A 27615-nucleotide genomic window follows, 5' to 3' on the forward strand; every position below is an offset into this window, starting at 1 on the left:
CCTCACAGGAAAACATCCTATACAATAAACCCCCATTGATATTACAATTTATATACCATATAATTCAAGGCTAATTAATGGCCTATAAAAGGCCTATTCAAATCAAGCAAATAAAACATTTCATATTAGCTATTTAAATGCAGAATAATATCTATTTACAACAGCTCAGGTTGCAATGAAAAGGAAAAAACATATTTTGACCACTAGATGGTGTCAATTACTTTGATATTCACACAATGTTGTTGTACTGAGTGATCATTATTTCTGTATTTGCAGGCAATCACTATTGTCCCAGGCAATACATACATTTGATGGGACGGTACTACCCTTACATCTAAAATACCTACTGATACAATGCGGTATAAGTATAGTACACTATCAAAACTGCCCTGCAATTAAGCAGTTAAGAATAATTTTAAGCTTTTACTTCTCTAAAGATTTCTTTAAAATAAATATACATTTCTCAAAGAAATTGTTTTCAGTCTAGCTAAACCCAATAGGTTATTTTGGAGGTGTTGGCTTCTAATGCTATTTTTGTGATGAAAAATGGAATCTTTGCCATGAACTGAATTATACATGAAGCGCTGAAATCAACTGTTCCTCTGAAGAACAGTGTGTGCTCTTTCAGAGGCAAGCCTAAAAAAAGATGTTGATTTGTTCAATAACATCAATACTATTCCATTAACGGCAAGAAGATCTTGTATCCTGTCGCATTGCATTTTGTGCACATCAATTGACCCTGGAAGTGAGAGGGAAACAGAGGAGAAAGGAGAGAGGGAGAGAGAGAGGATGACAAAAATAACAAAAGCAAGTGTCTGTCTACTGACTTGGTATCTTCCACTGTTACATAAAGGACCCTGCACTCTCCCCTATCCACCCCTCTCACACCAATCTCCTCCCCCTGTGAATGACCAATTGGTATGCTCCACAAAGCCCTAACCTGCTGTTCTCATCCAAATACTGTAGTTGACAGAGTAAGTTCACTCAGAGAGAAGGGTCCTGTACTGTTCCATAGAGAAAGGAGAGAGTGTGTTTGAGAGAGCCAGTGAGTTTCTTGGGAGTGCTTTGACTCTCTTTCTGTCCCAGGAGAGTAGGAGGGAGATGAGTTGTCCCGCTGAAGCTCTGAAGGGCTGACTGTTCCCCACCCCATCTCATCTCTGTGCCTGACTGTGTGACCTGACCCTCCAGTCCTCCTCAACAGCACACCTAATCTGATTCTGCAGCTCTCTCTCCGAAGCTGCCAGCACCATGAGCTCGTCTGGGGCAAACCTCCACAACAAGCGTCTACCCTGTGAGTAACTTTAAAGCTTCTTTACCTTTCTTAAAAACTACTCGAATGTGTAGGACTTGGAAAGACTATGTCACAATGGGAATATTCCATAAGTCATTACAGATCATTTTAGTAATTTATTCTGTACAGTACTGTACTGTTAAAAAATGAATAATCTATATACAGATGTGAGCCAGTTTTCTACAGCAGGAAAATAATCCTGCAGCAACAGGAAATGTAAATTATTATGTGGATTGTAATTAACAGTTTTTTAGGGATTGATACATTTTTCATAGGGGAAAATAAACTGACATTTCAAAGTTGAAATTACAAACTTCAGAAGCTTTTTTAAACCTCAAATACACTACAGGTTTTACATTTCCTGCATTGCAGGACAGTTCTCCTGCAACAGGGTGATCAAATTAAGATCCTACATCTGTAGTTTCAATCACTGTAATCCCCTATTGCGGAGCAGAACGCTACATAGAGAAAATTCCTGTCCATATTTGGGTATCTGGAGTAGCTTTACAGACAGACAAACTCATTAAAGTGAAGAGAAACATAAACCAAGCCACAATCAACATAACCTGTTCAAGTAATTATGGGTGATTACTGATTCCTGTTGTTGATGTGTGTGTGTGTGTGTGTGTGTGTGTGTGTGTGTGTGTGTGTGTGTGTGTGTGTGCATTGAAACGTTGACTGTTCAGCCAATGTGGTAGGGACCTGGTGTTTGTTGATGTTACTAAGGCTGACATACTGTATGCTCTTTGCTAGCCAAATAAAGACTAGAATGGTGAATCATCCACATGAGTAATGTACCATAATAACGCTTTAATCAGTGGGACTTTACTCAAGACGTTGAGGGTTCTTAAAGGGATACAGTATATTCTCATTTTGAATTGGGGCCTTAAAGACATCCAATGGTTTCACTGACATGGATCTCTAACTCCTAATGAGATTGTGTGTCTGTATCTATAGAGTGACTGCAGTGACATAGGGCTACAGACAGGCTGTCCTACAGATGATGCTCTCATAGAGAAACACAGAAATGGGAAATTGAATTTGTCGCAATGGGGTCAGTCAGTCCGTGGCTAAATTTGATCAGACCATGACTGAGAGAGAAGACATCCGCTATCTGTGGGTTGACCGGTCCCAGTGCCCAGTGCCCTACCTGTAGGTTCTGTATTGTGTGGGAATGTTCTGTTTGGAGGGGCACAGTGGTATGTGTTGGTTTGGAGGACTGAACAGCTGTTGTCACACTGTTGAAATGTTACATGACATGCTGGGAATGATTAAGTGAATGCGCAGTTCGTATTGAATGTACACCAGATAAGACATAACTGATTGCAAACACACAACTTATTCTCACATATTTTTTATGTTCTTGCGGACATGGTTTTGTTGTGGTGCCAACCATGCTCGGTGATCAAACATTGTGTGTCCCAGGTATCCCATTCAGGTATTCTACTCTTCACCAACAATGGTAGATCCCTTCATTTTCTGACTGCACTAACTCCAATATATAGATAAGACTGGTGTCTCTCCCTGCAGCATTGCATGGAACTCCTATCTGTTCCCCATGTATGCTGGTGGCTCACAGGATGGTTGCTGCCAGAGTGCTCATTTTAAACAGAGCCAGTCTCCCACTGAGGCAGACACAGCATAGTACATTTCTGAAAGGTGGTGCAGCCCACTGTTGGATGGAGAGGTGGCCACAACAAAAGCCTCTGGATTTTTTCCACCTGTACTAATATTACTTTATGACTGCAACAGCTGCAGTGTAGATCATGTAGTTTTTTCCACATGCATGGCTGACCAACAGCTTGATGAACACACAATATCCATGGATGCTGTGCACATGCAATGTCCCATGGTGTGTGTATATGTGCATGTGTGTGTATGTAAATTATGTACGTGTACACACTACAGGCCTTGAATGACCATCTGTTCATATCTATTTCCACATAGATCCTTTAATCTACACAGCCTAAAACCTTAGGCCTAAAACCAAGGCCTAAAAGCAAGTCCTCCTAATTAGTTTGGATTAAATCTAACATCATCCCATTCTCTGCTTGGTGAAAACAAGCCCTGGTTCAGACCAGGTATACTTGTTAATGCCTACAGGCATATTGTAGTTCACTAAATACAACAACGCAGTTATTACTCATTATTCACAAATCTGTCAGCATGTGCTGGACCCACAAATCTCTTACACATCTCCCACATCAACACAGGTATCACAGGTATCATTAGTATTGTATGGGAAATACATAGTGGTTTGGTTTCTGGTCTTTGCTGTTCACCATGGACCCACGACGATAGTGCCAAACTACTCAGGCTCATGAGAAATACCAACATCAACAGAATAGATCAGTGTAAGGCCAGAACTATTCTATTGTGTCCAGCCAAACATTCCAGTGATGCTCTCCATTGATTTGAAAATAGCAATGTTGGCTATTCATCACAAAAAGAGGATGAGCAACAAAGAGGTTCCAGGAACACCAGGGAAGGGGAACAATGTGATAGTTGATGTGTTGCCAAAGGGCATGTTGAGTCATGATGGAGGGAACTCAGTTGACCAACAGTGTCACCCTATCGATGCATTTAAGTACATCCGCTCCCTCACAACACTCCAGACAAATTCTGCTCATTCATGGTGAGTGTAGTGTAATGGAGACGTCTCTCAGTTTACAGCTTTTTGGCTTCAAAGTGGATGAGTAGTCTGCTTATGGGCCACATAGAGGGCACTGGCATAGGAGACAGAGGCTGACTGACCCATAAATGGCACTATTGTCAGTCCTTAGTGTGCTGGGAGAGGAGAGATGATGTCATTGTAGTATTTATAGAGTGGGCATGTGGTGGTGCCAGTCTGGGATTCAACCCATTGCAAGCTCCCCACACACACACAGTCCAAACACACACATGCGACAATCACACACACACACACACACACACACACACACACACACACACACACACACACACACACACACACACACACACACCCTAGTAAAACTGGCTATCCTACCGATCCTCAACTTCGGCGATGTCATCTACAAAATAGCTTCTAATACTCTACTCAGCAAATTGATCTAGTCTAGCACAGTGCCATCCGTTTTGTTACCAAAGTGCCTTATACCACCCACCACTGCGACCTGTATACTCTAGTCGGCTGGCCCACGCTACATATTCGTCGCCAGACCCACTGACTCCAGGTCATTTATAAGTCTACGCTAGGTAAAGCTCCGCTTTATCTCAGCTCACGGGTCACGATAACAACACCCACCCGTAGCACACGCTCCAGCAGGTATATCTCACTGTTCATCCCCAAAGCCAACACCTCATTTGGCCGCCTTTCCTTCCAGTTCTCTGCTGTCAGTGACTGGAACGAATTGCAAAAATCGCTGAAGCTGGAGACTTACATTTCCCTCACTAACTTTAAACATCAGCTATCTGAGCAGCTAACCAATCAATGCAGCTGTACATAGTCCATCTGTAAATAGCCCACCCAATCTATCGACCTCATCCCCATATTGTTTTTATTTACTTTGCTGCTCTTTTGCACACCAGTATCACTACTTACACACCATCATCTGCTCATCTATCACTCCAGTGTTAATCTGATACATTGTAATTACTTTGCTACTATGGCCTATTTATTGCCTTACCTCCTCATGCCATTTGCACACACTGTATATAGACTTTAATTTTGTTCTATTGTGTTATTGACTGTACGCTTGTTTATTCCATGTGTAACTCTGTGTTGTTGTTTCTGTTGCACTGCTTTGCTTTATCTTGGCCGGGTCGCAGTTGTAAATGAGAACTTGCTCTCAACTAGCTTACCTGGTTAAATAAAGGTGGGAAAAAATATTATAATACAGAAGCACACACACACACACACACACACACACACACACACACACACACACACACACACACACACACACACACACACACACACACACACACACACACACACACACACACACACACACACACACACACACACACACACACACACACACACACACACACAGCTCAACTCTCAACATCAATCATTCACTCTCTTCGCAATTGGAACCAAGCCCAGATGGGAGGTTCAGGAGAGAGAGCAGGAGGGTGAAAAAAGCCCAATAATAAACGGTGTAAACCAAAAAACGACAAGAGGCATCTTCTACATAATTGTTAATGTTGTCATCTGTTTTATGAAAGGGAGGCTACTGCCTGCCACCCTGGTCAGTTTACATAGCCAGGGACAGTGCTTCACCTGCCAAACTCTTTCAATAAACAACGTAATTGCACAGTGCTTCATATAATCTGATGATGTTCTGAAGCATTTTCTATGTTGCCCCCTTATTTTCAACAATTGATCCAATGAACTTCCAGTTACCTCGAGGCAGTCATGGCCAGCTGATGATCTCCATAGTGCCAGCTTTTGCCAGCCACTAGACTGTTGAAAGTGGAATTTGATGATGAGAGAGCAGCGGAAAAGACATCCTCCTCAGCTAATTAGCTCCAATCAGACTTGGCATATTCTTTCTCTGGGCTCTCCCTGTCTACTCATTCCTTCTCTGGGCTCTCCCTGTCTACTTATTCCTTCTCTGGGCTCTCCCTCTCTACTCATTCTTTCTCTAGGCTCTCCCTCTCTACTCATTCTTTTCTAGGCTCTCCCTGTCTACTCATTCTTTCTCTGGGCTCTCCCTGTCTACTCATTCTTTCTCTGGGCTCTCCCTGCCTACTCATTCTTTCTTTGGGCTCTCCCTGCCTACTCATTATTTCTCTAGGCTCTCCCTGTCTACTCATTATTTCTCTGGGCTCTCCCTGTCTACTCATTCTTTCTCTGGGCTCTCCCTGCCTACTCATTCTTTCTCTGGGCTCTCCCTGACTACTCATTCTTTCTCTGGGCTCTCCCTGCCTACTCATTATTTCTCTGGGCTCTCCCTGCCTACTCATTATTTCTCTGGGCTCTCCCTGCCTACTCATTATTTCTCTGGGCTCTCCCTGCCTACTCATTATTTCTCTGGGCTCTCCCTGCCTACTCATTATTTATCTGGGCTCTCCCTGCCTACTCATTATTTCTCTGGGCTCTCCCTCTCTACTCATTCTTTCTCTAGGCTCTCCCTGCCTACTCATTATTTCTCTGGGCTCTCCCTGCCTACTCATTCTTTCTCTGGACTCTCCCTGTCTACTCATTCTTTCTCTGGGCTCCCCCTGTCTACTCATTATTTCTCTAGGCTCTCCCTGCCTACTCATTATTTCTCTAGGCTCTCCCTGCCTACTCATTATTTCTCTGGGCTCTCCCTGCCTACTCATTATTTCTCTAGGCTCTCCCTGCCTACTCATTATTTCTCTAGGCTCTCCCTGCCTACTCATTATTTCTCTGGGCTCTCCCTGCCTACTCATTATTTCTCTAGGCTCTCCCTGCCTACTCATTATTTCTCTGGGCTCTCCCTGCCTACTCATTAATTCTCTGGGCTCTCCCTGCCTACTCATTCTTTCTCTGGGCTCTCCCTGTCTACTCATTCTTTCTCTGGGCTCCCCCTGTCTACTCATTATTTCTCTAGGCTCTCCCTGCCTACTCATTATTTCTCTAGGTTCTCCCTGCCTACTCATTATTTCTCTAGGCTCTCCCTGCCTACTCATTATTTCTCTAGGCTCTCCCTGCCTACTCATTATTTCTCTAGGCTCTCCCTGCCTACTCATTATTTCTCTAGGCTCTCCCTGCCTACTCATTATTTCTCTAGGCTCTCCCTGCCTACTCATTATTTCTCTAGGCTCTCCCTGCCTACTCATTATTTCTCTAGGCTCTCCCTGCCTACTCATTATTTCTCTGGGCTCTCCCTGCCTACTCATTATTTCTCTAGGCTCTCCCTGCCTACTCATTATTTCTCTGGGCTCTCCCTGCCTACTCATTATTTCTCTAGGCTCTCCCTGCCTACTCATAATTTCTCTGGGCTCTCCCTGCCTACTCATTATTTCTCTGGGCTCTCCCTGTCTACTCATTCTTTCTCTGGGCTCTGCCTGCCTACTCATTATTTCTCTGGGCTCTCCCTGTCTACTTATTCTTTCTCTGGGCTCTCCCTGCCTACTCATTATTTCTGTGGGCTCTCCTCTCTACTCATTATTTCTCTAGGCTCTCCCTGTCTACTCATTATTTCTCTGGGCTCTCCCTGTCTACTCATTGTTTCTCTGGGCTCTCCCTGCCTACTCATTCTTTCTCTGGGCTCTCCCTGCCTACTCATTATTTCTCTGGGCTCTCCCTGCCTACTCATTATTTCTCTGGGCTCTCCCTGCCTACTCATTAATTCTCTGGGCTCTCCCTGCCTACTCATTCTTTCTCTGGGCTCTCCCTGTCTACTCATTCTTTCTCTGGGCTCCCCCTGTCTACTCATTATTTCTCTAGGCTCTCCCTGCCTACTCATTATTTCTCTAGGTTCTCCCTGCCTACTCATTATTTCTCTAGGCTCTCCCTGCCTACTCATTATTTCTCTAGGCTCTCCCTGCCTACTCATTATTTCTCTAGGCTCTCCCTGCCTACTCATTATTTCTCTAGGCTCTCCCTGCCTACTCATTATTTCTCTAGGCTCTCCCTGCCTACTCATTATTTCTCTGGGCTCTCCCTGCCTACTCATTATTTCTCTAGGCTCTCCCTGCCTACTCATTATTTCTCTGGGCTCTCCCTGCCTACTCATTATTTCTCTAGGCTCTCCCTGCCTACTCATTATTTCTCTGGGCTCTCCCTGCCTACTCATTATTTCTCTGGGCTCTCCCTGTCTACTCATTCTTTCTCTGGGCTCTGCCTGCCTACTCATTATTTCTCTGGGCTCTCCCTGTCTACTTATTCTTTCTCTGGGCTCTCCCTGCCTACTCATTATTTCTGTGGGCTCTCCCTCTCTACTCATTATTTCTCTAGGCTCTCCCTGTCTACTCATTATTTCTCTGGGCTCTCCCTGTCTACTCATTGTTTCTCTGGGCTCTCCCTGCCTACTCATTCTTTCTCTGGGCTCTCCCTGCCTACTCATTATTTCTCTGGGCTCTCCCTGCCTACTCATTATTTCTCTGGGCTCTCCCTGCCTACTCATTATTTCTCTGGGCTCTCCCTGCATACTCATTATTTCTCTGGGCTCCCCCTGTCTACTCATTATTTCTCTAGGCTCTCCCTGCCTACTCATTATTTCTCTGGGCTCTCCCTGCCTACTCATTCTTTCTCTGGGCTCTCCCTGCCTACTCATTATTTCTCTAGGCTCTCCCTGCCTACTCATTATTTCTCTGGGCTCTCCCTCTCTACTCATTTTTTCTCTAGGCTCTCCCTGCCTACTCATTATTTCTCTGGGCTCTCCCTGCCTACTCATTCTTTCTCTGGGCTCTCCCTGTCTACTCATTCTTTCTCTGGGCTCCCCCTGTCTACTCATTATTTCTATAGGTTCTCCCTGCCTACTCATTATTTCTCTAGGCTCTCCCCGCCTACTCATTATTCCTCTAGGCTCTCCCTGCCTACTCATTATTTCTCTAGGCTCTCCCTGCCTACTCATTATTTCTCTAGGCTCTCCCTGCCTACTCATTATTTCTCTAGGCTCTCCCTGCCTACTCATTATTTCTCTAGGCTCTCCCTGCCTACTCATTATTTCTCTAGGCTCTCCCTGCCTACTCATTATTTCTCTAGGCTCTCCCTGCCTACTCATTATTTCTCTGGGCTCTCCCTGCCTACTCATTATTTCTCTAGGCTCTCCCTGCCTGCTCATTATTTCTCTGGGCTCTCCCTGCCTACTCATTATTTCTCTGGGCTCTCCCTGCCTACTCATTATTTCTCTGGGCTCTCCCTCTCTACTCATTTTTTCTCTAGGCTCTCCCTGCCTACTCATTCTTTCTCTGGGCTCTCCCTGTCTACTCATTCTTTCTCTGGGCTCTCCCTGCCTACTCTTTATTTCTCTGGGCTCTCCCTGCCTACTCATTCTTCCTCTGGGCTCTCCCTGTCTACTCATTATTTCTCTAGGCTCTCCCTGCCTACTCATTATTTCTCTAGGCTCTCCCTGCCTACTCATTATTTCTCTAGGCTCTCCCTGCCTACTCATTATTTCTCTAGGCTCTCCCTGCCTACTCATTATTTCTCAAGGCTCTCACTGCCTACTCATTATATCTCTGGGCTCTCCCTGCCTACTCATTATTTCTCTAGGCTCTCCCTGCCTACTCATTATTTCTCTGGGCTCTCCCTGCCTACTCATTCTTTCTCTGGGCTCTCCCTGCCTACTCATTATTTCTCTGGGCTCTCCCTGCCTACTCATTATTTCTCTGGGCTCTCCCTGCCTACTCATTCTTTCTCTGGGCTCTCCCTGCCTACTCATTATTTCTCTGGGCTCTCCCTGCCTACTCATTCTTTCTCTGGGCTCTCCCTGTCTACTCATTATTTCTCTAGGCTCTCCCTGCCTACTCATTATTTCTCTAGGCTCTCCCTGCCTACTCATTATTTCTCTAGGCTCACCCTGCCTACTCATTATTTCTCTGGGCTCTCCCTGCCTACTCATTATTTCTCTAGGCTCTCCCTGCCTACTCATTATTTCTCTGGGCTCTCCCTGCCTACTCATTCTTTCTCTGGGCTCTCCCTGCCTACTCATTATATCTCTGGGCTCTCCCTGCCTACTCATTATTTCTCTGGGCTCTCCCTCTCTACTCATTTTTTCTCTAGGCTCTCCCTGCCTACTCATTATTTCTCTGTGCTCTCCCTGCCTAGTCATTCTTTCTCTGGGCTCTCCCTGTCTACTCATTCTTTCTCTGGGCTCCCCCTGTCTACTCATTATTTCTCTAGGCTCTCCCTGCCGACTCATTATTTCTCTGGGCTCTCCCTGCCTACTCATTATTTCTCTAGGCTCTCCCTGCCTACTCATTATTTCCCTGGGCTCTCCCTGCCTACTCATTCTTTCTCTGGGCTCTCCCTGTCTACTCATTCTTTCTCTGGGCTCCCCCTGTCTACTCATTATTTCTCTAGGCTCTCCCTGCCTACTCATTATTTCTCTAGGTTCTCCCTGCCTACACATTATTTCTCTAGGCTCTCCCTGCCTACTCATTATTTCTCTAGGCTCTCCCTGCCTACTCATTATTTCTCTAGGCTCTCCCTGCCTACTCATTCTTTCTCTGGGCTCTCCCTGCCTACTCATTATTTCTCTAGGCTCTCCCTGCCTACTCATTATTTCTCTGGGCTCTTCCTGCCTACTCATTTTTTTCTCTGGGCTCTCCCTGCCTACTCATTATTTCTCTGGGCTCTCCCTCTCTACTCATTTTTTCTCTAGGCTCTACCTGCCTACTCATTCTTTCTCTGGGCTCTCCCTGTCTACTCATTCTTTCTCTGGGCTCTCCCTGCCTACTCTTTATTTCTCTGGGCTCTCCCTGCCTACTCATTCTTCCTCTGGGCTCTCCCTGTCTACTCATTATTTCTCTAGGCTCTCCCTGCCTACTCATTATTTCTCTAGGCTCTCCCTGCCTACTCATTATTTCTCTAGGCTCTCCCTGCCTACTCATTATTTCTCTAGGCTCTCCCTGCCTACTCATTATTTCTCAAGGCTCTCCCTGCCTACTCATTATATCTCTGGGCTCTCCCTGCCTACTCATTATTTCTCTAAGCTCTCCCTGCCTACTCATTATTTCTCTGGGCTCTCCCTGCCTACTCATTCTTTCTCTGGGCTCTCCCTGCCTACTCATTATTTCTCTGGGCTCTCCCTGCCTACTCATTATTTCTCTGGGCTCTCCCTGCCTACTCATTATTTCTCTGGGCTCTCCCTGCCTAATCATTATTTCTCTGGGTTCTCCCTCTCTACTCATTTTTTCTCTAGGCTCTCCCTGCCTACTCATTCTTTCTCTGGGCTCTCCCTGCCTACTCATTCTTTCTCTGGGCTCTCCCTGCCTACTCATTATTTCTCTGGGCTCTCCCTGCCTACTCATTCTTTCTCTGGGCTCTCCCTGTCTACTCATTATTTCTCTAGGCTCTCCCTGCCTACTCATTATTTCTCTAGGCTCTCCCTGCCTACTCATTATTTCTCTAGGCTCTCCCTGCCTACTCATTATTTCTCTAGGCTCTCCCTGCCTACTCATTATTTCTCTAGGCTCACCCTGCCTACTCATTATTTCTCTGGGCTCTCCCTGCCTACTCATTATTTCTCTAGGCTCTCCCTGCCTACTCATTATTTCTCTGGGCTCTCCCTGCCTACTCATTCTTTATCTGGGCTCTCCCTGCCTACTCATTATTTCTCTGGGCTCTCCCTGCCTACTCATTATTTCTCTGGGCTCTCCCTGCCTACTCATTATTTCTCTGGGCTCTCCCTCTCTACTCATTTTTTCTCTAGGCTCTCCCTGCCTACTCATTATTTCTCTGTGCTCTCCCTGCCTACTCATTCTTTCTCTGGGCTCTCCCTGTCTACTCATTCTTTCTCTGGGCTCCCCCTGTCTACTCATTATTTCTCTAGGCTCTCCATGCCTACTCATTATTTCTCTAGGTTCTCCCTGCCTACTTATTATTTCTCTAGGCTCTCCCTGCCTACTCATTATTTCTCTAGGCTCTCCCTGCCTACTCATTCTTTCTCTAGGCTCTCCCTGCCTACTCATTATTTCTCTAGGCTCTCCCTGCCTACTCATTATTTCTCTGGGCTCTCCCTGCCTACTCATTTCTCTGGGCTCTCCCTGTCTACTCATTCTTTCTCTGGGCTCCCCCTGTCTACTCATTATTTCTCTAGGCTCTCCATGCCTACTCATTATTTCTCTAGGTTCTCCCTGCCTACTTATTATTTCTCTAGGCTCTCCCTGCCTACTCATTATTTCTCTAGGCTCTCCCTGCCTACTCATTATTTCTCTAGGCTCTCCCTGCCTACTCATTATTTCTCTAGGCTCTCCCTGCCTACTCATTATTTCTCAAGGCTCTCCCTGCCTACTCATTATATCTCTGGGCTCTCCCTGCCTACTCATTATTTCTCTAGGCTCTCCCTGCCTACTCATTATTTCTCTGGGCTCTCCCTGCCTACTCATTCTTTCTCTGGGCTCTCCCTGCCTACTCATTATTTCTCTGGGCTCTCCCTGCCTACTCATTATTTCTCTGGGCTCTCCCTGCCTACTCATTATTTCTCTGGGCTCTCCCTGCCTAATCATTATTTCTCTGGGTTCTCCCTCTCTACTCATTTTTTCTCTAGGCTCTCCCTGCCTACTCATTCTTTCTCTGGGCTCTCCCTGCCTACTCATTCTTTCTCTGGGCTCTCCCTGCCTACTCATTATTTCTCTGGGCTCTCCCTGCCTACTCATTCTTTCTCTGGGCTCTCCCTGTCTACTCATTATTTCTCTAGGCTCTCCCTGCCTACTCATTATTTCTCTAGGCTCTCCCTGCCTACTCATTATTTCTCTAGGCTCTCCCTGCCTACTCATTATTTCTCTAGGCTCACCCTGCCTACTCATTATTTCTCTGGGCTCTCCCTGCCTACTCATTATTTCTCTAGGCTCTCCCTGCCTACTCATTATTTCTCTGGGCTCTCCCTGCCTACTCATTCTTTATCTGGGCTCTCCCTGCCTACTCATTATTTCTCTGGGCTCTCCCTGCCTACTCATTATTTCTCTGGGCTCTCCCTGCCTACTCATTATTTCTCTGGGCTCTCCCTCTCTACTCATTTTTTCTCTAGGCTCTCCCTGCCTACTCATTATTTCTCTGTGCTCTCCCTGCCTACTCATTCTTTCTCTGGGCTCTCCCTGTCTACTCATTCTTTCTCTGGTCTCCCCCTGTCTACTCATTATTTCTCTAGGCTCTCCATGCCTACTCATTATTTCTCTAGGTTCTCCCTGCCTACTTATTATTTCTCTAGGCTCTCCCTGCCTACTCATTATTTCTCTAGGCTCTCCCTGCCTACTCATTCTTTCTCTAGGCTCTCCCTGCCTACTCATTATTTCTCTAGGCTCTCCCTGCCTACTCATTATTTCTCTGGGCTCTCCCTGCCTACTCATTATTTATCTGGGCTCTCCCTGCCTACTCATTCTTTATCTGGGCTCTCCCTGCCTACTCATTATTTCTCTAGGCTCTCCCTGCCTACTCATTATTTCTCTGGGCTCTCCCTGCCTACTCATTATTTCTCTGGGCTCTCCCTCTCTACTCATTTTTTCTCTAGGCTCTCCCTGCCTACTCATTATTTCTCTGTGCTCTCCCTGCCTACTCATTCTTTCTCTGGGCTCTCCCTGTCTACTCATTCTTTCTCTGGGCTCCCCCTGTCTACTCATTATTTCTCTAGGCTCTCCATGCCTACTCATTATTTCTCTAGGTTCTCCCTGCCTACTTATTATTTCTCTAGGCTCTCCCTGCCTACTCATTATTTCTCTAGGCTCTCCCTGCCTACTCATTCTTTCTCTAGGCTCTCCCTGCCTACTCATTATTTCTCTAGGCTCTCCCTGCCTACTCATTATTTCTCTGGGCTCTCCCTGCCTACTCATTATTTATCTGGGCTCTCCCTGCCTACTCATTATTTCTCTGGGCTCTCCCTCTCTACTCATTCTTTCTCTAGGCTCTCCCTGCCTACTCATTATTTCTCTGGGCTCTCCCTGCCTACTCATTATTTCTCTGGGCTCTCCCTGCCTACTCATTCTTTCTCTGGGCTCTCCCTGTCTACTCATTATTTCTCTAGGCTCTCCCTGCCTACTCATTATTTCTCTAGGCTCTCCCTGCCTACTCATTATTTCTCTAGGCTCTCCCTGCCTACTCATTATTTCTCTAGGCTCTCCCTGCCTACTCATTATTTCTCTAGGCTCACCCTGCCTACTCATTATTTCTCTGGGCTCTCCTGCCTACTCATTATTTCTCTAGGCTCTCCCTGCCTACTCATTATTTCTCTGGGCTCTCCCTGCCTACTCATTCTTTCTCTGGGCTCTCCCTGCCTACTCATTATTTCTCTGGGCTCTCCCTGCCTACTCATTATTTCTCTGGGCTCTCCCTGCCTACTCATTATTTCTCTGGGCTCTCCCTCTCTACTCATTTTTTCTCTAGGCTCTCCCTGCCTACTCATTATTTCTCTGTGCTCTCCCTGCCTACTCATTCTTTCTCTGGGCTCTCCCTGTCTACTCATTCTTTCTCTGGGCTCCCCCTGTCTACTCATTATTTCTCTAGGCTCTCCCTGCCTACTCATTATTTCTCTAGGTTCTCCCTGCCTACTTATTATTTCTCTAGGCTCTCCCTGCCTACTCATTATTTCTCTAGGCTCTCCCTGCCTACTCATTATTTCTCTAGGCTCTCCCTGCCTACTCATTATTTCTCTAGGCTCTCCCTGCCTACTCATTATTTCTCTAGGCTCTCCCTGCCTACTCATTATTTCTCTGGGCTCTCCCTGCCTACTCATTATTTCTCTAGGCTCTCCCTGCCTACTCATTATTTCCCTGGGCTCTCCCTGCCTACTCATTCTTTCTCTGGGCTCTCCCTGTCTACTAATTCTTTCTCTGGGCTCTCCCTGCCTACTCATTATTTCTCTAGGTTCTCCCTGCCTACTCATTATTTCTCTAGGCTCTCCCTGCCTACTCATTATTTCTCTAGGCTCTCCCTGCCTACTCATTATTTCTCTAGGCTCACCCTGCCTACTCATTATTTCTCTAGGCTCTCCCTGCCTACTCATTATTTCTCTAGGCTCTCCCTGCCTACTCATTATATCTCTTGGCTCTCCCTGCCTACTCATTATTTCTCTAGGCTCTCCCTGCCTACTCATTATTTCTCTGGGCTCTCCCTGCCTACTCATTCTTTCTCTGGGCTCTCCCTGCCTACTCATTATTTCCCTGGGCTCTCCCTGCCTACTCATTATTTCTCTGGGCTCTCCCTGCCTACTCATTTATTCTCTGGGCTCTCCCTGCCTACTCATTTATTCTCTGGGCTCTCCCTCTCTACTCATTTTTTCTCTAGGCTCTCCCTGCCTACTCATTATTTCTCTGGGCTCTCCCTGCCTACTCATTATTTCTCTGGGCTCTCCCTGTCTACTCATTCTTTCTCTGGGCTCCCCCTGTCTCCTCATTATTTCTCTAGGCTCTCCCTTCCTACTCATTATTTCTCTAGGTTCTCCCTGCCTACTCATTATTTCTCTAGGCTCTCCCCGCCTACTCATTATTTCTCTAGGCTCTCCCTGCCTACTCATTATTTCTCTAGGCTCTCCCTGCCTACTCATTATTTCTCTAGGCTCTCCCTTCCTACTCATTATTTCTCTAGGTTCTCCCCGCCTACTCATTATTTCTCTGGGCTCTCCCTGTCTACTCCACACCCCGTCTTTTTTATTCTCTTTTATATGTACATTCCTTCTTTTTATTTCCATTGAACTTTTTACTCTTTGGTTGACCTTTCTTATCTCACTCCTTTTAGTTTTTTATCCACTTTTCCTCCCAACTACTTCCCTCAAACACATCTCCAGAACAAGCGGTGAGATGGTGCATGTTGAAATACAATCCCCCCTCTTACCCTCCCACACACCCTCAGCAACATGTCCTGTCGTAAAGGTTAACCAGTCTCATCTTCCCCAGTCCCTAACAGCATTACGTCACGTATTGTTGGTCCTGATCAATTTGATCAGGAGTCACTGTCGCTACCTGCTGTTGTCTCACTGCCTGGCGATGTGCCAGCAGATAATTCATCTCTTATCCTTAACAACATCTAACACTGACTACTGGTGCCATGTTGTCATCCTGTGAAAGAGAGAGAGAGAGAGAGAGATAGCACAGGCTGTGCTCACCCCTCACTCTTTGTCTTCCACCGCAAGGAAACCTACATTTTCATGGCTGTGTCTTTGCAGTTTACTGTCAATTCCAAAGGATTATTTAAGTAGGATTACTTCATTATTTTGGAAATTAACTCTCACTTTTATGAAACCACTTTTGCTTGGTGGTAGAGAATTTCCTGAAAATGACTCTGCCAAACTAGTTTATAATCAGTGTTTGCACTAAAGGAAGTGGCCATTCCCATAGGGTTTTTGTGTTGAGAGCTGCCTCCGCTGGGGAATGTAGGGAGGCCACAAACCAGCAGCCCCAGTGAAAGATCTAAAACCCAAAAGCAACTGGATCATCTAGAAAGCTAATTGTCCATGTTTTCTTCCCAAACACTGTTTGTTGTTCTGAGGCCAGCTCTTCCAGTCACGAGGCCATCAGCCCCTCAGCTCTCACTATCTCTGTATCTGACTAGCACTAAGGTCTAATGTGAGTATGATACAGAGAGGGAGAGCGGTCCCTGTTGGAAAGGTCAGTGTGCTGATGATGTCATGGTGTAACCCTTCCTAACCTTCCCGACATGCCTATGGAGTAAAATAAAATAAAATAACCTCTCACTGGCATCATGTCTTTAGAATCAGGCCCCCCACTCCCTTACAGCCCTGCTTTTGTGTTTGTCTGAAAGGGCTTTTTCTATTGTTCCCGTCAGAGTGGAGGATCTGGGTTTGTCTTTGTGTGGGGAGGCAGAGTGGGAAAGCTGACACGTCCGGCTCTGTTCGAGTCCGGCTCATTCCACACGTCCAGCTGGTACTGAGCCCTAATCCCACACTCTGTCCAACCCACAACTCATTCCCCGAGGGGGAGAGAGGGAGTGAGTATAAACAACGGAAAAACCTTTCTGTAAGAAAGTCAGGTCAAACTTAAAGCCCTCTGACAATCTGCTTTCATCTGTTTTGTCCCAGTCTTCTCTCATCTGCGTCCCCCCTCTTCCTCCCTCCTGAATAGCCGCTCTGTGTTACCCACTGGCTGCCACTCTGGATGGCTTGTGGTGTGAAGTGGGGGGTTTGGGTAAGGAATGGAGAATGACTGACCGGAAAAGTGATCTCAGCAATCGGAGACATTGTGATCCTGTCATTTTGTGACCCAGTTTTGTCCCTTGTGAAAAAGGGAACGGGTCAAAGGTAAAAAGGTCAGCTCCACAGACCTTATTGATAAAGGCGATTAGATGGTAATAAAATGGAATAGGAAAATCAATGGGAAGATTTGCATTGTTAACTACTCTCCCTTTAGCTCATGCATAAGTCCGGTACCAGGCCTCTTAAGAAAATACATCAAGCACCAATCAATCAATGTCGACCTGGTTGTAGGAATTATTGCACTAACATGAGGACGAGGAAAACACTGAGTGATCTAAAGTATGACCAAACTGCTGTTCTCCAAAACTGCCGCGACATACTGTACTGTTATCAGACTTTATTACTGTGATACACATTCAGACATCAGTCATGCAGCCAGTATTTTGAGATATACCCTGGCATGTTTTGATATTCCTCATATAACTGGCCTCAATTTTAGCTGGCATCTTGCTTTGTTAGCATGGCTCTCACACTGCCCTCATAATAAGAGAAGACGGGGGCATGTCTGATTGCATATAACCATAAGAAGAGAAAAAGGAGTCACTCCCTCCCCGCATGCCAAGTGCCAGCTCTGCTCTGAGCACACAGACCTCTCCAGTGACCTTGTTGAATGCAATCTATGCCTGACATAGTAAAGCCACACTGGTCCATTCAGTTATCTTTTTCTTACTGTCTTTTTTGGGGGAGACAATTGTTAAGAGCTGACATACAGTTTGTATTGCAGTGCTATTGTGTCACAAGACAGCCTTTCTTATCTAACAATATCTAACACTTATCTTACATTAATACACTTACAGTTGAAGCCGGAAGTTAATATACACTTAGGTTGGAGTCATTAAAACTCATTTTTCAACCACTCCACAAATTTCTCGTTAACAAACTGTCGTTTTGGCAAGTCGGTGAGGACATCTACATTGTGCATGACACAAGCACTTGACACAAGTACTTTACAACAATTGTTTACAGACAGATTATTTCACTTATAATTCAATGTATCACAATTCCAGTGGGTCAGAAGTTTACATACACTAAGTTGACTTTAACTTTAAACAGCTTATGAAAATTCCAGAAAATTATGTCATGGCTTCTTAGAAGCTTCTGATAGGCTAATTGACATAATTTGAGTCAATTGGAGGTGTACCTGTGGATGTATTTCAAGGCCTACCTTCAAACGCAGTGTCTTTTTGCTTGACACTATGGGAAAATCAAAAGAGATCAGCCAAGACCTCAGAAAAAAATTGTAGACCTTCACAAGTCTGGTTTATCCTTGGGAGCAATTTCCAAATATTTTGGTGTGAAAAGTGAAAATTTTGGCCCATTCCTCCTGACATAGCTGGTGTAACTAAGTCAGGTTTGTAGGCCTACTTAATCACACACTCTTTTTCAGTTCTGCCCACAAATGTTCTATAGGATTGAGGTCAAGGCTTTGTGATGGCCACTCCAATACTTTGACTTTGTTGTCCTTAAATCATTTTGCCACAACTTTGGAAGTATCCTTGGGGTCATTGTCCATTTGGAAGACCCATTTGCTGCCAAGCTTTAACTTCCTGACTGATGTCTTGAGATGTTGATTCAATATATGCACATAATTTTCCTACCTCATGATGCCATCTATTTTGTGAAGTGCACCAGTCCCTCCTGCAGCAAAGAATCCCCACAACATGATGCTGTCACCCCCGTGCTTCACGGTTGGGATGGTGCTCTTTGGCTTGCAAGCCTCCCCCTTTTCCTCCAAACATAGCGATGGTCATTATGGCCTAACAGTTCTATTTTTGTTTCATCAGACCAGAGGGAATTTCTCCAAAAAGTACGATTTTTGTCCCCATGTGCAGTTGCAACCCAAAGTCTGGCTTTTTTATGGCGTTTTGGAGCAGTGTCTTCTTCCTTGCTGAGCGGCCTTTTAAGTTATGTTGATATAGGACTCGTTTTTACTGTGGATATAGATACTTTTGCACTTGTTTCATCCAGAATCTTCACAAGGTCCTTTGCTGTTGTTCTGGGATTGATTTGCACTTTTTGCACCAAAGTACGTTCATCTCTAGGAGACAGAACGCGTCTCCTTCCTGAGCGGTATGATGGCTGCGTGGTCCCATGGTGTTTATACTTGCATACTATTGTTTGTACAGATGAACATGGCACCTTCAGGCATTTGGAAATTGCTCCCAAGGATGAACCAGACTTGTGAAGGTCTACAATTTTTTTTCAGTGGTGTTGGCTGATTTCTTTTTTCTTTTTGGCCTAATTCCATGACTTCAAACTTGCAACTCAGAGAGCAGACAGAGTACCAATGTTATTGTTACGGATACAGGTATCCTGTGTGCATTTGTTTTCTCTCCTTCTGCCCTAGTCACAGGTGGCAGTCATCAGTCACCAATCAGTCGCCAATCAGTCACCAATCTGAAGACACACCTGCTCCTTTCCCTTACCCAATCAGTTGTCTCTGGAGCTATCTCTCTTTTGTTTTTGCGCCTTCCTCTCACATTGTCCGTTATATCATGTGAGTAAGTATTGCTGTGGTGTATGGCTATTTGTTGGTGGGAAAAGTGGATACCAAGCCAAGTCGCCCTTGGGCATACATTACCCGTAGGAATACTTAGAACTGGGCGGACCACCCACTGTATTTTAATTGGTTAGTTAGCTAGCTGTTCTTGAAGCATGCAAGACTAGCTTAGGGTTTTTTGGATATTTATTATTTCTTGCCTTGGGTCCAGCTCAGCCCCCTCCCCCCTACATTACTGTGTGTTTGAAAAATAATCCCCCCTAGACTGCAGAGTCAAATGGGTTTGTAACAGTTATAAACAGACATAACTCATTGAATGTTTGGCAGGATGCAGCAGACTTCTCACCAGCTCTTTATTTTTTCTGTGTCATTTTGGTTTTGTGCCTCTGGAGCGCTGAGTTTGCTTGGGCTGGTGTTGGAGGCTGTCCTCCGCATGGATCAGTGTCTTAGTGTTTGCACAGTGATTCCCAATGGTGCCCAGTGGTGCAGACATACAGTCAGGCCCAGGGGGGTGAGGTGAAGCATTTCCTCTGCTGTCTCTCCTCCCCTTCCCGGATGGCCCCAGGACAGGTCTCCCCTTCCCGGATGGCCCCAGGACAGGGCTTTCAGACTGGGGGAGACAGGGAGTTGCTGTGACCAGCCTGCCTCCTTTTGTCACAAGACAGAGGGCTCCACAGGACCCATGGGGTGTTTAGACCTGTTGCCATTTTCAGACAGACTTAAATCATTCTGCATACAAAGGAAAACCAGAAACAACATTGGTATTATCATTATACCATTTGCTTACTGTAATGTTAGAGAAGCATGGGCCAAACAAAAGCAACACTGCTTTATGCGGTTCCTTGTCATGACTCAGCAAGGATTAAAACAAATTCAGCAATAAAGACGTTGTCACAGTGACAATACTATCAGACATCCACTTGGAGCTTGCAGCCCTGTGGTCGGAGGCCTAGTTCCTCTTCCCCCTATTATTATTTCTGCCCTGATACCTCTATCTGTCTTCAGCTTCTTACAGACTAATTACTGTCTGAGGATGATCAGTGATCACAGCACAGGCCACACAATCTTTACATTATTCCCAATTTAGATCAGGATTAAAAACGTCATCCAATTAGCCCAATCCCTGCCTGTAGCTTCTCACTATGCCTAAATCCCCAGGCAGTTTTGTTCAGTAGGAGGTCAATATATGGATGTGGTGAGAGGAGAGAGAGAGAGGGCAATTCATGTTTTAACACTTACAGAACTGTGCTGAAAGCCCCAATGTAGCCTATGTCAGTCTGCTGGGTATAGGCTACTGTCATGACTCTCCTGTGAAGATCTGAAGGATCAGGTTACAGTAGGTCCGCTCTACAGAAGTTGGCCGTTTTATGATGGTCGTAAATACCTTGCAGAAACTTTTCCTTTGTGCTTTGCAGGATGGTAACATCAATGGTAACATCAAAAGGTTGAATAATGAGACAATATTTCTATAATCTAAACCAAACTGTTGGAATGGTCCGTGAATACTGAAAGAACAATTATGTCAGATCAGTTGTTGTTTTGGGATCTCATTAAGGACGGTATAACAACATAACTGTATCTCTGAATGTGTATATTTCCCAGTTATCAGATTTACATCTAAATGTTGTGGAACTTATGTGATTAAATATGAAACTATTTGTGAGAAGATGAAATGTAATGTTAGCCTTCTAAATTAGAATTGTTTTTCTTATAAAAGTTTTAACCAGTCAGTGACCACACCCACGTGAGCACAGATATTATGTCGGCGTCATGGAATGCCCCTTTTTCCAGAGTTTATAAATGGACTCTAACGAAATTTACATTAGACCAGAGAAAGTGAGGACGCAGTCCACACGCTGAAATGGTTGCCATTTAAATGGAGACCAGTTACGTGCAGCTCCAGCTGACTAAAGGTTAAATATGACTAAACTAAAACAATTGTATATCGCTGATTCATCATTTATGATAGGGTTCGTGCAGATATCCAAGAGTTTTGCGACATTCAGAATGAGATGGAAGGTAAATAAGAATTAATTAATTGACTTTAGAGTTTAGTCAGGAGATAGTAACTTGATAAATCACTTTTCCCGTGGTGCCCCAGATTACTAATTAACATGTTCACGCTACACGTTCCCCAAGGGCACCACACCCCCCCCCCCTGCTCAACTCAAAAGGTGGCGCACAGAATGCAAAAATATTCGTAGAAATTTTTAACCTCCACACATTGACAAGTCCAATAGCTCAAATGAAAGACAAACACCTTGTTCATCTACCCAGCGAGTCAGATTTCTAAAATGTTTTACGGCGAAAACATAGCACATATGTATGTCAAACCACCACAAAGACACAGACGATATGTAGCCATTTTGTCGAACAAAAGATGCAATCACAAACGCAGGATTAAAATTAAAATAATTAACTAACCTTTTGAAAATCTTCATCAGATGACAGTAATAGGACATGTTACACAGTACATTTAAGTTTTTTTCAATAATATGCAATTTATATCCATAAATCTCCGTTTACATTGACGCCATGTTCAGAAAATCCTCAAAAATGTCCGGAGAAATTATAGATAGCTCCGCCAGATAACGCCAGATAACAGCAATACACATCATAAACTTTGACTAAATATACATGTTCTACATATAGTTAGAAAGATACACTGCTTCTTAATGCAACCGCTTTGTCACATTTCTTTTCAACGTTACAGAATTCGTTCACTATTCAATAATCTGAGGCGGTGCTCAGACATAAGCAAGATTTCTCTGCTATGTTGGAGTCAACAGAAATACAAAATTACAACATAAATATTCCCTTACCTTTGATGGTCTTCAATCAGAATTTAGTGGAAGGAGTCATACTTACCCAATACATCGTTTTGTTTCAGTTCGTGTGTAGTTATAGTAGCATATGCTACCCGTGTCAGCTGAAATGCATCCAAAATGACTTCTGGTCCCGAACAGTTGCGCATCAAAACTTTAAAATTACATATTATATGTCGACTAAACTGGTCAAACTAAGTGCAGAATCAAGCTTTAGGATGTTATAAACGTACAAAACAATTGGCGATTCAACCGGACAAAAGCAATTCTTCTCAGACCTTCTGGAACGGATGGATGACTGTGTACAATTCGCGCTCGAACGCGCATGTATTTTCTCGCGACACCCACTCTTTTGCCTGCCAAAGGGTCAAAGCTCACGGGATTTGCACAATTAAACACTCTACTGATAGAGGACATCTCGTGGAAGACATAGAAAGTATTTCCAGATCCATAGCTGGTTGGGAAGGGTGGGGGCGATGACGTCAAAGTTGCCCCAACTTTCTGGATGCCAAAACTAGTTTGGGAGATTGCCTGCCCTGTGAGTTCTGCTATACTTACAGACATAATTCAAACGGTTTTAGAAGCTTTATATCAGGCCCTGGTCGATATATATTGTGTTTGTCTGCATTTATTTGGTCAGGCCGGGGTGTGACATGGGTTTTTTGTGGTGTGTTTTGTCTTGGGGGTGTCTAGCATAGTCTATGGCTGCCTGAGGCGGTTCTCAATCAGAGGCAGGTGATTATCGTTGTCTCTGATTGGGAACCATATTTAGGCAGCCATATTCTTTGAGTGTTTCGTGGGTGATTGTTCCTGTCTCTGTGTTTATTGTCACCAGATAGGCTGTATAGGTTTTCACGTTCCGTTTGTTGTTTTCGTATTGTTCGTTTTCTTCGTAATTAAACATGTCTCAAAAATACCACGCTGCATTTTGGTCCGCTTCTCCTTCACCAGACGAGAACCGTTACACTTTAGAGTGTTTTCTATCCAATAATAATTATTATATGCATATATTAGCAATTTTGGACAGATTTGTTTTCAGTTTACTATGGGCACGCAATTCATCCAAAGGGGGCAGTATTGTCCCGAGCCTGAACAGGTTTTAACTAATTGTTATATGATTAATTTAGTTGCATAACAATTGAATGTGGTATGAAATTATTTTATAAAATAACAGTCAAACATGTTAATGATAGTCAAGACACAACACTACCCATCACTTTATGATCTCACAGTACTTGTTCCATATTGCTTCGCTAACCCATTAATGAGTGTGTTTACAGATTGAGTTATAATGTTAACAGTGGAAGAAGACTTCTTGACCTCTGTATACATGATGTGTTCAGGGAGCCCACCATAAAAATGTGATGAAAACTGGAGGGTGGTTTACTCTGTGCCCAGAACACACTGGCATTCTTCAGTTCATTCTGGGTTCTTGCATTTCTCTTTCCTCTCTCCCTGTGTATACACTTCAGTGTTGTCCCCTCCCCTGGCTCTAGCAGCACTCTGCTTTATTACAATGGTTCTGATGAGGTGGAAAATATGATTGTATTCTGTCCTAAACAAGATTAATCTAGTAGGGGAATTGACAGCTGGCCTTTGTAAAGCAATTGGTGGGTGTGGAGGGATAGAATATAGTACACTACGCTAAAGTGTGAATATCGTATATATTGATCTACATCTCTCTGGCCATCCACACTGGTCAGGTAAGTTATGGACCTGCAACAGTAAAAGCATTAGCTGTATCTGGATTGAATCAGAATACATGGAGCGGTGGAGTTGATGTTTTTGAATCCCAGTGGATTGTCAATTGCATATTCTACATGAACAAAGGAATGCATTTATGATATGGGTTACAGGATCAATAATCAATCATATTTCAACGCAAGGCATCAGTATGAAATGTTGTACAGACATGTGCTATGATGCTAAAAGTGTCTGTTGCACTTGGTTATACCAAGTCTGCAAGAGGATATGAAAAGCCTAAAATTCTCAACCCCAGAATCTGAGATTACAGTTTCTTGTTCCCATGGCTCATTGTTGCCCCCTTCTGGTTATTGTTTGTTACAGATTTGGGGAGAAGTGTTGATTCTGCATACCTGTTAGACTAGAGTTTCTGACTGTTCTGTTCTGTTGTTCTATGTTTCAGCGGAGACAGAGCATGCTCAAAGAGTCCCAGAATTGGACTCAGCCCAGCAGCTGAAACTGAGAGAGAGACAGCGCTTCTTTGAAGAGGTATTTCAGCACGATGTGGACGTCTACCTGTCCTCTGCCCATCTGCATATTCATGACTATAAGAGACGTGAGTGCAATCGGCATCACACATGTATGCACACATGTACCCTGATCCTAATCTAAGCTTCATGTCCATACCCCAGCTCAACCATTACCCTAACCCTAGATTCAACTACACAACTTTCAAGTTCTCTCTCTCTCTCAATTAAATTCAAATAGATTTTTTCTGGCACGGGAAACATGATTATATTGCCAAAGCAAGTGAAAAAGAAACTAAAGTGAAATAAATCATAAAAAATGAACAGTAAACATTACACTCACAAAAGTTAGAAAGGAATAGACATTCCAAATGTCATACTATGGCTATGCGCTTTCTCGCTCTCCGAAATGACTTCCTTTTGCATCCCTTTGATATTTTAAGTAGAAATGCTGAATTGTAAAAATGCCTGTTAATATAGACCACATGGAAAATTCAATAAATCCAATTTTTTTTTATTCTTAAAAAACATTTTTTTTACATGACGAGACTTGCTAAAGTGCCAAAATCCAGAGTTTTTTTTTATTTTACTAGGCAAGTCAGTTAAGGACAAATTCTTATTTTCATTGATGGCCTAGGAACAGTGGGTTTAACTGCCTGTTCAGGGGCAGAATGACAGATTTGTACCGTGTCAGCTTGGGGTTTGAAATTGCAACCTTCCGGTTACTAGTCCAACGCTCTAACCACTAGACTACCCTGCCGCCCCATGACATGCATCCTCTATGACTTCTAGGAAGATTTTAACCAACTTAACCCCAACATTTCTCCAGGTTTTCACCGTCATTGTAAAGCCCTAGCTATTTTGTTGTCAAAGTCATTTCTGAAGATGATTAATTTGAAGGTAAAAAACTTTTCAAAGTCAAATCATAGTGTAAAGCAGGTGAGCTGGTTCTACTCCTTTTGGCCATTTTCTGGTGTTTTGTGGTGGAAAACTGAGAGGGTTGAGCACAACACGTCAGCCCTGTTAGCCGTAGATAGACAGGCTACAAATGGTTTAACAATGTACATTTTTTTGTGAAGCTTGCATTTACATACCCATCCCTGTTGCACACAACAAGCTTCCATTCCTCCTGTCACAAGGGTATTTGGGGCTGAATTATGATGACGTTGTCTACTCTTTTACAGTCATCCCTGTTACTTTATTTGGCGCTTAATAGTCACTTACTATAGTATGTTTTTTTAAACCTACTGAGATGGGGAAAATGGTTTGTCATTAAGTGAACATGTGCTTTTTATGACAATGTTAAAATCAGGTGAAATAAAATGTTTATTTCCCACCAAGTTAAACTACTCAAAAGGCATCTAATCGGTGGAACAACACTACTGAATGTTGCTAAACATTTCCTTAGAGACCTAAAGCTGACATACAGTAAATGCCTCTAATCAACCACGTTTGTCTCTTGTGTTGTTAGCTCCCATTGGCAGCGTCTCGTCCATGGAGGTGAATGTGGACATGCTGGAGCAGATGGACCTTATGGACATCTCTGACCAGGAGGCCCTGGATGTCTTCCTCAACTCTGGAGGGGATGAGGGGGTGCTGGCCTCCCCTCTGCCAGGTAAAGGTGAGCGGAGGGGAGACTCGCATCTGAGGCAGTCCCGTGTTGATAGTGTAGAATTTGGCAGAGTCTAGGCTTTGTCCCTCCCCTATACTAGCTGGCAACATTACCTAAAATACTGAGTGCAGCATTGATAATCTGTGGCCTAACATCCTTTTCATTTCACCCACATTAGTTCATGGCAACAACAACAACAATGAGGTCATCAGCCAGGGACGCTCTCCCCACAACACAGGTGGTTGTGTGGGGAAGTCCCGCATGTCCTCCACCTCCTCCACATCCTCCACCAACAGCCAGAACACCAATGAGGATGGAAGGGAAACCCCTGTAGTCCAATCAGATGATGAGGATGTGAATGTCGGCACACTCTTGCTGATGGGATCAACCCCAGGGAAAGATGAGAAGGATCGGCCCATCTTCTCTTCATAGAGGCCTTGCTTCACTTCCAATATTCACTAACATTTTGGACATACTGGTGCTGACAATTATCACTGAAACGGGACACTCACACATAGAGGTGTTCCATGGACTGGCAACTATCACTATCACAACATTTTCTTTACCCTTCATTTAGTTTTGTCTGAACTGTAAATATAAGGCCAAATCTTCTCAAAGCTTGCTGATCTCCATATATACTTCTGGCATATAGATAACAAGATATTTACTTTTATTTCCTCATTTGAGATTCTAGTAGGGTCTGGCGACGTGTGATACGGACATTTGAGGAAGTACATTCCTGTGTGTACTCTACAGCTAGGATATGTACATAATAGAGTTGTGAAAATACGCAACCATGTAAGCATGCTTTACTGTACTACAGACAGGGATTTACAATTGTGCAATTACACACACAAAAACATTCTTTAGAGAGTAACTGCAATGCTGAGTAAATCTGGCCCTTAGTTCCCGTATTCCTCAAAATGTTGAACCAATCCCAAAACACATGCCACAAATAAAAACTAAGGATGTACTGTATATATTGCATAGTGTTGCTGTCATTTTGATATATACAGTGCATTCGGAATTCAGACCCCCTTCCCTTTTTCCACATTTTGTAATGTTACAGCCTTATCCTAAAATGTATTAAATAAAACAAATATTCATCAATCTACATACAATAACCTATAATGAGAAAGTGAAAAACATTTTTGGGAAATTTTTGCAAATGTATGAAAAAAATAAACAGAAATAACTTATTTACATAAGCATTCAGACCATTTGCTATGAGACTCTAAATTGAACTCAGGTGCATCCTGTTTCTATTGATCATCCTTGAGATGTTTCCACAACTTGATTGGAGTCCACCTGTGGTAAATTCAATTGACTGGACATTATTTGGTAATTCACACAATTGTCTATATAAGGCCACAC

The 27615-nt window shown here is 44.0% G+C and overlaps 1 protein-coding gene across 2 annotated transcripts; it reads left to right on the forward strand.

Annotated features, from left to right (window-relative positions):
* Positions 1–966: 966 nt before the first annotated feature.
* On the forward strand, positions 967–27441 carry LOC135540167 (dysbindin-like). 2 transcript variants are annotated; one of them, XM_064966597.1, is made up of 4 exons: positions 967–1291; positions 24566–24718; positions 26101–26250; positions 26420–27441. In XM_064966597.1, the coding sequence occupies exons 1-4, from the start codon at positions 1249–1251 to the stop codon at positions 26671–26673; spliced, it is 600 nt and encodes a 199-aa protein (XP_064822669.1). In that variant the 5' UTR covers positions 967–1248; the 3' UTR covers positions 26674–27441. The 2 variants fall into 2 exon arrangements, with proteins under 2 accessions (XP_064822669.1, XP_064822670.1); XM_064966598.1 differs by having other exon boundaries at positions 26101–26244.
* The last annotated feature ends 174 nt before the right edge of the window (positions 27442–27615 follow it).

The sequence above is a fragment of the Oncorhynchus masou genome, chromosome 5 (assembly GCF_036934945.1).
Source record: "Oncorhynchus masou masou isolate Uvic2021 chromosome 5, UVic_Omas_1.1, whole genome shotgun sequence".
NCBI lineage: Eukaryota > Metazoa > Chordata > Actinopteri > Salmoniformes > Salmonidae > Oncorhynchus > Oncorhynchus masou.